Source organism: Rhincodon typus, chromosome 10 (genome assembly GCF_021869965.1).
Source record: "Rhincodon typus isolate 14 chromosome 10, sRhiTyp1.1, whole genome shotgun sequence".
NCBI lineage: Eukaryota > Metazoa > Chordata > Chondrichthyes > Orectolobiformes > Rhincodontidae > Rhincodon > Rhincodon typus.
In genome coordinates, this window is record NC_063341.1 from 1,403,911 (window position 1) to 1,417,615 (window position 13,705).

The 13,705-nt window shown below is 44.1% G+C and overlaps 1 protein-coding gene across 3 annotated transcripts in view; it reads right to left on the minus strand.

The window, feature by feature from the left end:
- LOC109923962 (rab GTPase-activating protein 1-like) overlaps positions 1–13,705 on the minus strand; it is a 133,996-nt gene that overhangs the window by 31,030 nt on the left and 89,261 nt on the right. Inside the window, exon 1 of one of the 3 annotated variants that reach the window (XM_048601798.1) lies at positions 9,801–10,968. The exons of the other annotated variants lie outside the window; for them this stretch is intronic. Coding sequence (XP_048457755.1) covers positions 9,801–9,911 — 111 coding nt within the window. The 5' untranslated portion in view covers positions 9,912–10,968. Of the gene's footprint in view, positions 1–9,800; positions 10,969–13,705 lie in introns of those variants that run through there. 3 annotated transcript variants of the gene reach the window in all.

The window sequence follows — 13,705 nt, forward strand, 5'->3', positions numbered from 1 at the left end:
GGTACAGTCTGAAAATTTGAGACGGAGTTTGAAGTCACCTGGGATTAAGGAGTCAGTCACCTTAGTAACCAAGAGAGGGAAGCCAGGAGGATCTCTCTCTTTCAGAAAACAAGCAATCTATCCCATTGCAGAATTCTTCATTGGGAGCCAGCCCTGGGGCAAAGCTCTTACCCTGGTTATTACAGACTGCCGTTTGTGGGATCTTACTCTGTGCAAATTGCTTTTATTGGTCAGTGGATTGAGTATAGGAATTGGGAGGCCATATTGTGACACTGATTAGGCCACTTTTGGAATACTGTGTGCAGTTCTGGTCTCCCTGCTATAGGAAGGATGTTGTGAAACTTGAAAGGGTTCAGAAAGATTTACAGTGATGTTGCCAGGGTTGGAGGGTTTGAGCTATAGGGAGAGGTTCAACAAGATGGGGCTATTTTCCCTGAGCATCGGAGGCTGAGGGGCGACCTTATGGAGCTTTATAAAATCATGAGGGGCATGGATAGGGTAAACAGATAAGGTCTTTTCCCCGGGGTCAGGGAATCCAAAGCTACAGGGCATAGGTTTAAGGTGGGAAGGGAAAGATTTAAAAGGGACCTAAGGGCCAACTTTTTCACACAGAGGGTGGTGCGTGTATGAAATGAGCTGCCAGAGGAAGTTGTGGAGGCTGGTACAATTACAATATTTAAAAGGCATCTGGATGGGTATATGAATAGGAAGGGTTTAGAGGTTATGGGCCAAATGCAAGTAAATGGGACTAGATTAATTTAGGATATCTAGTCAGCATGAACGAGTTGGACCGAAGGGTCTGTCTGTGCTGTATATTTCTATGACTATGACTCTAAATGGGCCATATTGGCCTACAAAAAAGTGACAACACTTACAAAAATATTTCATTGGTCCTAAATACCTTTGGGTCTTCACGAAAGACTAACATTCATAGTGCACATTTTTTCCAATTTTTTTTGTTCACAGATTTCTAACATGGAATACCCAACCTGTTATTCAGTGCCATTATCATTAATCTCAAACCTAATCTTATTGATTTAGCACAATGTCCACGTAGCATTCTTCTTTACACCACTAAGGGAAAAGCACTACAGCCCGGATTAAACACTCAGCTGAACCCAATAAGACACAACAATTACATCAACACTGAACTCACAATCCAAATGATCAGGGATTGAAAGAGGTCACCTCTTCTCAACTGAGCCCATTTTTCTTTAGGTCCATCATACTTAAGGGTCTAGCAAACTCAAATCCTTGGAGCTGATCAAGATCTTTTCTTCTACCTAATCTGAAAACAGAGCACCAACTGAAAAGATTCCAGAAGCTGTTTGCTGCTGGTCAATTCACACTTTCAGCTGCAGTCACTAACCAGAGAAAGCTGTGTAACTATCAACTATTCCTTCCCCTGACTAAACCCTCAGCATCTCTGGGCTTTGGTCTCACTGGATTTCAGCTAAATAGTTCTCAGATTGACAGGCTCACCTTCCCGATTCTATCCCTGTTCAGTGTTAAATGAGCTAATTGCAGCTGGGAAAGACAGCCCAGCTCCTGTCCATTACCAAGTCAATCTTGATGCAAGGTGTCAGCATGAGTAGCTTCAGGGAGAGGAGCAATGTACACAGCTGTCATGGTGAATTGGCTCTTCTATCTTTCTCCAGTTGAGACGGCACTTATATAGTGTCCTTACCATAATACAACATATCAAAACATTATGGCATTGAGCTACATGAGGAGATATTAGAACTAGAAACAGAAAACTTGATCAAAGGCAGATAGGTTCTAAGAAGCAACTTAAGGGAGAAAAATCAGAGACATACAGGTGTAGGGAGGAAGTCAGACAACTTCTTTTTCCCTGACCCCGAGCCCAGCCTCAACCCTCTTTTGCTTCTCCTTGTATTTACACGATTCCCACTGTTTGCCTTTCCTCCAGATACATTACCTACTCTTTCCTGAGCACTCAAGTACCTTGACTCAGCCCAATGTTTATCAACTCCGTCATTACTTCCAACCACACTCACTGGCCACATTTGTTTTAGTTTTGAACAATAAGGATCATAGAACTGCGGATACTGGGAATCTAAAACAAAAACTGAAATTGCTGGCAAAACTCAGCAGGTCTTGAGTCCAGCAACTCAACAGACCTCTTCTCAAAGTCTTCTCTACTTTTCCTCTTGAAAATCCTCAGTGACCAGCATTTTCTACACAAATCCTTTTGAACCGCCCGTCAGTGGTGACAGCACTGAGACTGGTCCCAAAGGCAACAAATTCCCATCCGATGAGTCGGCCTCATCTCTTCTGAGCAGCCCGGACTTGATGCCATCCCAACACAGTATGTTTGCCTCCTGTAGGTGGCGACGTTGTGCAAGTCACTATAAGTGCAACTTCTAAACACATTTTTAGCATTAAATATTTGAAGAATACAGGATGCATCAATCTGGAGCGAAGAATTTCCACACAGTATTATCCAAAACTGCTTGCTGTCTTCATGGGAGCGAATTAAAGCAGGACTACGCCCACTTGGCCCTTCAAGCGTGCTCCACAATTCAGGAAGGTCCACTGATGACTGTTACCACTAGGGCTTTATTTTTCTTCTTGATTTCCTGGATGGATGGCGTTTCCTTGATCTTTAAGCTCAAACGGCCATTAGACTTTCCCAGAGATGGGAGATGGTAGGGAGGGTGGCTTGCTAGGCCTTGCTTTTCTTTGACTGGTCCAGCGTCCTTGCTCTACTACTTGCCCCCCCCAGACACCCACCCCAAACCCTCCCAAAGCAGGGTTTGTACGAGCTAAACTGGGTCGAAAAACATTCAGCAATTTTTCTGTTCTTTAGCCCAAGGGCACTGAAGCTTCCTACAGCTCGGCTCAGTCAACATACAATAGTCTGCATGACTCAGCAACTCTTCACAGAGAGTCACTTACCAAAGTTTGTTACATTGAACCTTTTACCATTTCTCACAGGGTTAGAACATAGAACAGTACAGCACAGCACAGCACAGTACAGGCCCTTCGGCCCACGATATTGTGCCGACCTATTATCCTACTAAGATCAATCTACCCTGCATACCCTACATTTTACCATCCTCCATGTGCCTATCCAAGAGTCGCTTAAAAGTTTCTAAAGTATCTGATTCCACTACCACTGCCGGCAGCGCATTCCACGTGCCCACTATTCTCTGTGTGAAGAACCTAACTCTGACATCTCCCTATACCTTCCTCCAATCACTTTAAAATTATTCCCCCTTGTAATAGTCATTTCCGCCCTGGGAAAAGGTCTCTGACTATCCACTCTATCTATGCCTCTCATCATCTTGTACACCTCTATCAAGTCACTTCTCATCCTTCTTCACGCCGATGAAAAAAAAGCCCTAGCTCCCTCAACCTTTCCTCATAAGACCTGCCCTCCAGTCCAGGCAGCATCCTGGTAAATCTCCTCTGCACCCTCTAAAGCTTCCACATCTTTCCTATAATGAGGTGACCAGAACTGAACACAATATTCCAAGTGTGGTCTAACCAGAGTTTCATAGAGCTGCAGCATAACCTCACGGCTCTTAAACTCAATTCCCCTGCCAATGAAAGCCAACACATCATACGCCTTCTCTTATCATCTCAGTCCTAAATAGTCTGTCTCTTATTCCTAGACCGGTTCCCCAGTTCAGAGTAATTATTATAAAGTAATAATGATAAGACAATATTTTTGTGTTATGCTGGCTCGGGATACATCTTTGCCAGGGCACAAGGAGATAGCTCCCCTGCTCTTCTTTGAAATATTGCCACCGGAGAAGGCAGATAGGGTCTTGGTTTCGGTCTCATCTGAAAGACAGTGTAGCACTCCTTCGGAATTCTATAGTATGGCTTCTAATTTATGCAATACAATAAGAAAATTAACAAATGAACACTTGGAGTTTGTTTTGTGCTGATACATTCTCTTGAATTAATTTGAACACATTGATGTCTTATCTTTCTTACCTTGTCATTCATCCTTACTGTGTTCTGGGCTTGTATTCAGTCCTTCACTCATATTTCAATGCTGACTCTCCTCTGATGTTTCCCTTGTAAAAAAGACTGGTCTGGCCTGTTAGGATCTTTAAATTCACCACCGCACTTCACTACATTATATTCCATCTCAGTCGTACAGAGGAATCAGTGCACATGCAAAAGGACATCATGTCTGTAGTAGCATGCTGTATTTGTCCCACGTCTTATCACAACATGCAAGAACAAACTTGCAACACGACCACTTCCACCAAGATGGACAAGGGCAGCAGATACATGAGAACACCAAGCCCTGCAAGTTCCCCTCCAAACACTCACTATCCTGACATGGAAACATATCGCTGTTCATTCACTGTCGCTGGGTCAAAATCCTGGAATTCCTTCTCTAATGGCATTCAGGGTCAATCTAGAGTACGTAGACTGCAATGGTTCAAGATGGCAACTCACCACCACCTTTTCCAGGGCAACCAGGGACAAGCATAAGTGATTCCCATGTCCCATGAATGAATAAAAAAACAAAATCCTTTCAACAAGCTCAACGTCCCAAACTGTTTATAGCCAACTAAAGTACATTTCAACAGTGACTACGCTTCAGAAGAAAGAAATGTGGCAGCCAAATTGCACATTGCAAGATCCCACAAACTGCAACGTCAGAACAACCAGGTATTGATTTCAACAGCATTATTGAAGGGATAAATAATGGCCAGGACTCGCAGGAGAACATTTCTACTCCTTTTTAAGTAGTGCCGTGATGTTCCTTACACCTGCAGCTGAGGAGTTGAAGGTGAGCTGTGAGACGAAAGCACAGCCTAAGTGTGCCAGTCTGGATAATGTGCTCAGGTTTCTGAAATGTACCCGCCAGCTTCTGTCTCAAAGTTAGGAGAGTTAGAGACCCAAGGAGATCACTGCACAAACAACAATGGTGAACAATGGATTTAACAAGCTGAGATCCAGTAGACTGAGGTGTATTAAGGCTATCCAAAGACCTTGAAATAGGCCAACATTCCTTCAATTACTTTTCAGAGCAGTGAGGCAACCTCAACTAATATTATGAGTATGTGCATCATTGCCCCTCATTCTCTCTGTTGTTATCAATACAGTTAGCTACATACCCTCTCTTTTGCTTCTCAGTTCCATGTGTCTGCCCTTGCTAGGGGTCCCCCGTCGCGTTTTGCGCTTCTCTGACAATGGCTCATCCTTCCCTGCAAAGTCCACCCTTAGAGGCACTTCTATTTCTTGGTTACATCGGAAACATTGGTAAATGTCACATTGATTGAGAAGTTTCAAAGCAATATCTGGCGATCATTTAAATTTGCACAGGTTCCAGAAGTCAGGGCACTGGGAAGCTAGCAGTATGTGGAAATGCATTACAATTCTGTAACTATTACAAATTGATAGAATGAGGCGTCGTTATTTTGTTACAGAATGGCTGTGGGCCCATCCAGAAAAATACTAGAAACAGGAATAGGCCATTCAGCCTCTTGAACCTTTTCTGCCATTCAATAAGAGTGAAGATGATCTTTCCTGCAACTACACGTCCCTGTCCTGTCACTTGATTCCCACAGATATCAAAAATCTATTGATCACAGACTTTAATATACGAAATGGCAGAGAAAGAATTCAATAGATTCACAACCTCAGATGAAGGCAGTTTTCTTCTTAGTCCTAAATAGCTGTCCTGATCCTGAAATTATGAATCTTAGTTCCGAATACTCCAGCTACAGGAAACAGCCTCCCTCCCTGTAAAGCCCTCTGAAGGGTTTCAATAACATCACATCTCATTCTTCTTGAAACTTGAGCGTACAGGCCCATTCCCTTTACTCAATCTGTCCCTACAAGATAACTGTCTTATCCCAGGAATACCAAGACCAAACTGTACATTGTAATGCAGGTGTGATCCCTCCAAGGCCCTGTACAATTGCAGCTGGATTCCTTTACCGTATTACTTCAACACCCTGATCAACAATCCATTTGAGTTCTTAATTCTCTCTTGTACTTCAAGGTAAACTCTTTGTATGGTGAGCAAAGACACCCAAATCCCTTTAAAGGGTATGCCCATCAGAAGTGAAAAACTTTGCATTTTTCCACATTATGGTGTCATCTTTGTGCTCATTCACAATACCGATATAGTCACATTCGCAGAGACTGTCCTTCCCCATCTAACAGCTTCTTTCCTCACTAGTTTTGTAGACACAGCAATGAGAGTGAGCAATCAGACTATTATTTGAAACCTGCTTTCTAAAAGTAAGTTTCAGTTCCCACACCACCACCAAACGGCCTCTCTCTCAATTATCACATATTACCTCCATCCTCTGAGCTGTTTGTATGACGGAAACCCTCATGCAAACCTACATGAGCTCGATTCCTGACCTTAAATAGTTTGTCTCCCACACTCGACTAGCTGTACGCTTTCAGCTTTCCGAGTCATTGCTGCCTCAGTGTTCACCATCACCTCTGTCTTTAATGAGGTCTCAGATAACTCCACTCCTGAGGCGGCACGGTGGCTCAGTGGTCAGCACTGCTGCCTCACAGCGCCAGGGACCCAGGTTCGATTCCACCCATGGGCAACTGTTTGTCTGCACGTTCTCCCAGTGTCTGCGTGGGTTTCCTCCAGGGCTCCGGTTTCCTCCGACAGTTTACGTAGATTGGCCAGGCTAAATTGCCCATAGTTTTCAGGGATGTGTCGATTAGGGGGATGGGTCTGGATGGGATGCTTGAAGTGTTGGTGTGGACTTGTTGGGCCATAGAGGCTGTTTCCACACTGTAGGGATTCTATGATGATCATACCTTTCGCAATTTCCAAGCTGGCCCAGACCCACAGTCCTCTGGGTAAACTTGTTCCTTTAATTCTGACATCTTGAGCATCTCCAATTTGAATGGATCTAGCACCTGGTGGCCATGCACTCAGCGGCTTTGTGTTCTAAATCCCTGGAACATCTTCACTAAACATTGCCTCTTCCTGCAGGACTGCTGGTAACATTTACATTATCTTCCCTAATATCTCCCCACATTGCTCAGTGTCGAACTTCACTGGAATATTTTTATTACATTTAAAGGCACGATAATCAAAGCAACATTGTTGCTGTAAGCTCCAGAGGCACATTCAACTCTCCACTATCTTCAGCTCCTTTGAAATCTCTACTGCTTGCATTTTTCTCTGCACCTGGTCATTACCCCATCCTCATTGACCTGCACTGAGGCCCAATCTCCCAAAGCCTGTATTTTAAGATTATTGCTGTATGTGGGTGTAAATCCTTTCCTAGCCTCAACCATCTTTTCTCTAACTTTCCCAGGTGTCCCCTATCCTTGCAGCTACAGCACCTGGAGCCTTTACTCACTCAGAGCTCTTGAATTTCCCGCCCAAACACCTCTGCTCTTCACCTGTCTCACCGCTCCCTCAGAACATGTGTCACTCACTCAAACGTTTGCCTCACCCCTCCCCTTCGACATGGGAGTATCCATTTCTCATTTCTCTGTGGGGTCCTTTCAGGCATGCTCCAAAATCAACCACAGCTCAGCCAAACGAGGAAGCCTCAGAACTTGGTGTGTTTTTTACACTGCGCCCATTTCAAATGCGTTAAACACAAGTTGGTTACAGATGGTGTCTGAAACTCTGCGAGGACCCGGTAGCATGATGCATCACAATGGGATTACCTTGTTACCTTTTACTCCAAAGCATTAATTAATGTAGAATGGTCATTTGATGAAACCATTTCACGGGCGTCAGCACCATCGTGACAACAACTTGAATTTATATTGAACCTTTAAACATCCCTAATGTCACCTTCAGGAGCTCTACAAAACAAAACCTGTCACCAAGCCATATACTGAAAAATCAGCATAGGTGGCAACTCAACTTGGTTAAAGGACAAGGGGATTGTGTCCTCCAGTGAGGGTCAGCACCTTCAGGAAGGACGTGGGGTCTGTGGAACCTCAACCACATGCCCCTTCAGAGTCCACCACCTTCAGGTGAAGGAGGGAGTGTGAAACATTAACAAAAAACCCTCGATGTATTTTATTATTATTCTTTACACCCCCAAACAAGATGCGGCAGATGGGGCTACTGGGAACAAGAGTCAGAGAGTGTGACAGAAGTTAAGTCAACTGTTTAGTAAGTAACGACCATCATTTTAATTTTCAAATGGAAAAAGAAAACTGCTTTAAATCAAGGGAAAGAGATGCTGAGTTTTGAAACAAGTTACTGGGACTCATTATGAGTTGTAGTTACACAGTTGCTTTGTTCGTGCAGTGGAGGGTTGGGGTTGCGGGGGTAGATGGGGAGAAGAGGGAGGGTAAGATTGTTGGACTCAGCACCATAAGTTTGTATGTTCAGGGCAGCTTTGCTCAGAGACAGCCTGGTTGATTGATATAAGTTGCTGCCTCTGACCAGTGACTGAGAGACTGAACAATTAGTGTACCAACCGCCCTGTATCTTCAGTAAAGAACTGAAAGGACTTGGAAAGAAGATTGGAGGAGGACTCGGAAGCAGCAAAAAGACACCTTGCTGAATCTTGTGGACCAGTGCTATTGAACTGTGTTCTCCTAATAATTTTCTCTATATATTTTCTCCTTGTTTGTCTGTCTGTGTGTATGTTTAGGGATTTAAGAGGTAGATTTTGTCAGAGAATTATAAATTGATTTTTCTTGGCCTGTGATAAGTATTGATTTATTTGTAATCATAGTAGTTTCTCCCAGATACAGAAACCTGATCAGTATTTTCTGTTAACCTCAGTTCAGTAGACAGGAACATTGGGGATTTTGAGTAACCTGATTAAATCTTTAACTTTCATGACAATCTCAGGAGTGGTGGGGCGAGGGTATCAGCGTGATTTTCCAAGAGGATTATGACATCGACTTGACTAATTCAGCTGACCGATGTGTATACTGTAATAATTAGACTTTGCACTATACATTGTAAGAGGGAAAAATAAACAGAGCTCTTTCACAAGAGCTAGTAATCTCAGGGCTTCACTCCTTCCACTTTAATTAAAGGGAAAACTTTGTAATACTTCAGGGAGATTCCATTTTGACAGAGACAATGAGGGTTTAACTTTAACAATTCATCTCTGTGGCACATCATTTGCAAGGTTGGTATTTATTGTCCAAACTTAACAAATTAACTCAAGGGGCATTCCAGGTCATTCCATATGGCATGTCAAAGTCAGGTTCAATCACATTTGGAGTCAGGTAGAGGCCATACTGAATAAAGACAGCAAATTTCTTTAAAAAGGGCAATGTTTAAGTTTTCCATAACAATCTGGCAATTTCAATGGTCGCTCTTAAAATGCCACTATCTTCATCTTGAATATAAAAGCTGAAACAGCCAAGGGAGGATTTTAATTCTCAGTTTCTGGATTGTAAGTCCCAGTAACATCACCACTACGTGGTGAAAGGGGAACGTTGGCAAGGGAGGGAAATGGGGAGCCAGCTGAGTTAGGGAACAAAAAAAAACATCTCACCAACAAGGTACCTCTGGAGCATGGCTGCTGTTGCAATGTAGGAAATGTGGCAGTCAATTTGTGCACAGGGAGATCCTACAAACATTCATGTTTTAACAACTTGAAAGTCTTTTTTAAAACAGAGGTGCAGACTGAGGGATAAATACTGGTCAGAACACTGGTGAAAATTCCATTGCTTGCCTTTAAAATAAAAAATACATGGACTTTTTCACATCCAGCCACGGGACAAATTGGACCTTCGTTCAATGGCTCATCTGAAAAGCAACACTAGATAATTGCACTTATAATGTCTACTTTAACTGGATCTTACCCTGCACCGTTGACTAAACTGCATTTGCAATGACCTACCAGTGACTTGGGCTTTGTGGTTGCCACCATATTGGCCAAAGTGTCCTCCTCATCTACTTGACCGAAAACGTGTGCATCATAGGCGACGGTTATTGAAACCTCTTCCATCATTTTGGGAGAAAGGTGTTGAATAAAAAATAAATTAAATAAATAAAGAAAACCTCATGAAATGGAGGGAAAAGTGCCAAGACACTGAGCAGTCTGCACTGCATCCACTTGGAGCGCTAAAACGGACCGTGGTGAAGGAAAGATTAAGATCTGTCTTTTCTACTCGCAACATGGGTTACGCACCACAGACTCCATCGTCAATCGAACGCACAGTGGCTCCCATTGATAGAAACCAAAGAGAGGGTGTTGAAGAGTCAGAGTTTTATTTAACTGTCTGCTTTCTTTCTTCACATCTGTGCTGAATCCCAATTCTCAAGCAGCCGTTCCAAATTCAGGAGGTAAGAAGGTCAAGAGGCCAGGGGTAGATGCGGATGGAACACTGCCTCATCTCTTGTCGGAGGGGAGGGAGATCCTCAACTGCTGACCACTTCCTACCAGTCGTCTGCCGGAATTCAGAGCAGGGATTGAAGAGGTCGTTGGCCAGTTAGTACCAGCTGCTCTGAGCGCACTTTTCTTTGGAGGGGAGGGCTCAACAAGCAGTTTAGACGGTCATAAGAGCAACATCCTGTGCATCTGCGTACAGTGAGAGCAGCAGCCGCGGAGGCCGAGTTTCAGACAGCACACATTCACGTTCACTCTCGCACACCAATTCTCTGAGGCTCTTCGCATACACACACAAAAAAAAAACAACAGCACAACCACAAGGGAATTGTGGCACAGGGCCACCTCAAAACTGACTTAACTATTTCCTGCTTCAGATCACTCCGTCCACAGGTGTCTCAAGAGATTCCAGGCTCAAATCAACTGGATGGTATCTCGTAATCTCAAGAGAGAGAGAGTCCCCCTGCAGTAGGGGAGTAACAGGTTCTTCAGGTAAGCCAAGCCATCAGGAGTTTCTGCAGCGGTCGCCTGCCATTTTTCACGACAAGAACTACCTGTTCCACAGGATGTGAACGGAGCTGGAGCCAATGCCTTTTCCCACAATCTGCTCTCTGTGTCTAAGGCGGCCACAGTTTTTCTTAATACTGTGCAAAACCAGGAAGCAGCAGCGATCAAAAATAAGCTTTCAGATGCTCCACATTCCTCCCCAATTCACGTGCTCTCTTTCAAGGAGTGGCTTGTTTCAGTCCATTGGTTCCTAAGGGCAGGTTAATCAGCTACAGAGGAGAAAGAGAGAGAGACAGAAAGATGGGAGTGGCCCAGTGAGACTCAGTGCGAGCAGTCACAGTCAAGAGAAATACTGCTCCTCAATGTAACTTAGAGAGAGAGTGTGAGAGAGAGAGAGAAAGCGCAAGCAAGAGAGAGTGAAACTCAGAGGGAAATGCAAATCCGTTAATTAGGCAACACTTACTTGAAGATTAACACATGAAGATTAAGTCCACTTTACAGATCTTCTGGGTGGAGGGGGGCAGGATATTTGCTAATTCGCTGGTCTTTAAACAGTCCAGCACTTTTCAAATGAACTGACAGAAAAGTATTTTCATTTATATAGAACCTTTCAGAACTTCGGGAATGCCCCAAAGCTCTTTAGTAAATGAAGTAATTCTAAAGTGTACTCATCGCTGCAACGTCGGAAATTTATCTGTCAGAAAACAAAGAACTGTGGATGCTGGAGATCCAAAATAAACAAAAACAGAAAATATTGGAGAAACTCAGTGGGTCTGTCAGCATTTGCAGAGAGAAAGCAGTTAACGTTTCGAGTCCTTTGACCCGTGATTCTGTAGAAGGGTCACCAAAATAGTTTTCTCTGCACAGATGCTGTCAGACCTGCTGAATTTCTCCAACATTTTCTGCTTATGTTTTGAAACTAACATCTGTCAGTTTGCACACAGGATGATCCCACAATCAGCACTGTGATAAATTGCTAAGTGGTATTTTAGTGATGTTAGTCGACAAACGCCAAGACAGGACACCAGAAAGAAATCCCTTGCTCTTCTTCACGCAGTGAAACGGACAGATTTTGCACATTCTTGAGCTTCACCTTCACCTCACTCCCCCCCTCCCCCAACATCTCTACCTGAGGAGACAGCTGTGGCCTTGATTTAAAGTTTCATTCAAAGGATGGCACCCACTGACAGTTGAGCATAGCCTCAGGAGTTTGGGGGGGGGGCGCGGAGACGTGGTGGTGGGGGTGTGAGACAGAGACAGAGAGAAAGACAGAGACAGAGAGAAAGACAGAGACAGAGAGAAAGACAGAGACAGAGAGAAAGACAGAGACAGAGAGACTGCATGGGAAAGGGAGTTTCTGACATTCCACAAATGGACACATCTCCTGTCACAGTTCCACATATTAGTGCACGGTGGCCCACGAGGAAGGAGCCAAAGGGAAGACACCGCAGCTCAAAAGAAGCCAAGTCACGACATACAAATTTCCACAGCACCTCCTCCTCAGCACACATGCTGCTTCCACCAGTGCACACTGCTGCAGAGGATGAGTTCAAAGGTTTCTTCCTGCGATGGAGGGTTCTATATCTCGCTTTCTTCCAGACATTACTTTCCAGGATTTTTGTTAAGATGTCCAAACAGCCTTTAGATTAACAACATAAGGTCTCCAGGGCAATGACAGCTACAGAATGTATAAAATTAGAACATGGCTGTGACATCATCTGTGACTCAGAATGTGAAGTATCACTTCATATATAAACTGGTGAACCAGTTTCTGTGCTAATTGCGGTAAGGCTATACAAGGCCACAGTACATATTCAGCAACTCCATGTTACTAAAATGCCAGTCAGAAACATAGTAAAGTCTCTTCTACTCTTTTAAACAGAAGGTAAAGCTTCCTCTACACTGTCCCCATCACACAGCCCTCCCTCGTGGCATCGTAGGTCAATCCACAGAAGGAGGACTGCATTGGTTCAAGAAGGCAGCTGACCACCAACTTCTCAAAGACAACTAGGGACGGACAATAAATGCTGGCCAGTCAGTGACACCCGCATCCCACAAATGAATTAAAAAAAAAGACTCTCAGGACAAGGACAGCACAGGGTTAGATACAGAGTAAAGCTCCCTCGACGCTGTCTCGATCAGACACTCCCAGGACGAAGGCAAAGTTCAAAAGGCTGGGTTAGAAACAGGCAACGAAATCTGTCTTTACTGAAGAAGACCTGATCTCAGCAGAGCCTAAAATCCTTTGTGCCAACTGATTACTATAGAAATGATGTCAGTACCTTTGTAAGTAAATGAGGGGTTCAGACTGCTCCCAAAAATAGCACCAGTGGCCAAGTGGTCAACATTAGCAAGGACATGAAGTGGGTTTGGTTAGTGTGCGTCTGTGTAATACGGAGAAATTCCTCCCGCTTTTCACCTATTGCTTAAGCCTTTCACATTCAGCCCGGCAAGAAAGAGCCTTGGTCTAAGGCCCCGTTTGAAGAGGAGTCCTCCAAGTGTGCAGCACTTCCTCTTTACTGCACTGAGACATCAGCCAGGGTTATGTGGTCAACTCTCAAACTCATGACCTTCTGACTCGAAGGCTGGTGAGGAAATAACTCCATAGAAGCTGGTATTGCATCACCAAGTCACCCTTCATTTGTAGTGAGTGTTCTACACTGATCCAGCTCCCTCAGAGCCAACTCTGAGTGAACAGAAACTGGTCTTATCTGTTGGCCAGGGTACCCTGACTGGACCAGGTTAACAGCCCCAAACAGGGAAGGTATTCCATTACTTCAGAGATAATAGGAACTGCAGATGCTGGAGAATCTGAGATAACAAGGTGTAGAGCTGGATGAACACAGCAGGCCAAGCAGCATCAGAGGAGCAAGAAAGCTGACGTTTCGGGCCTAGACCCTTCTTCAGAA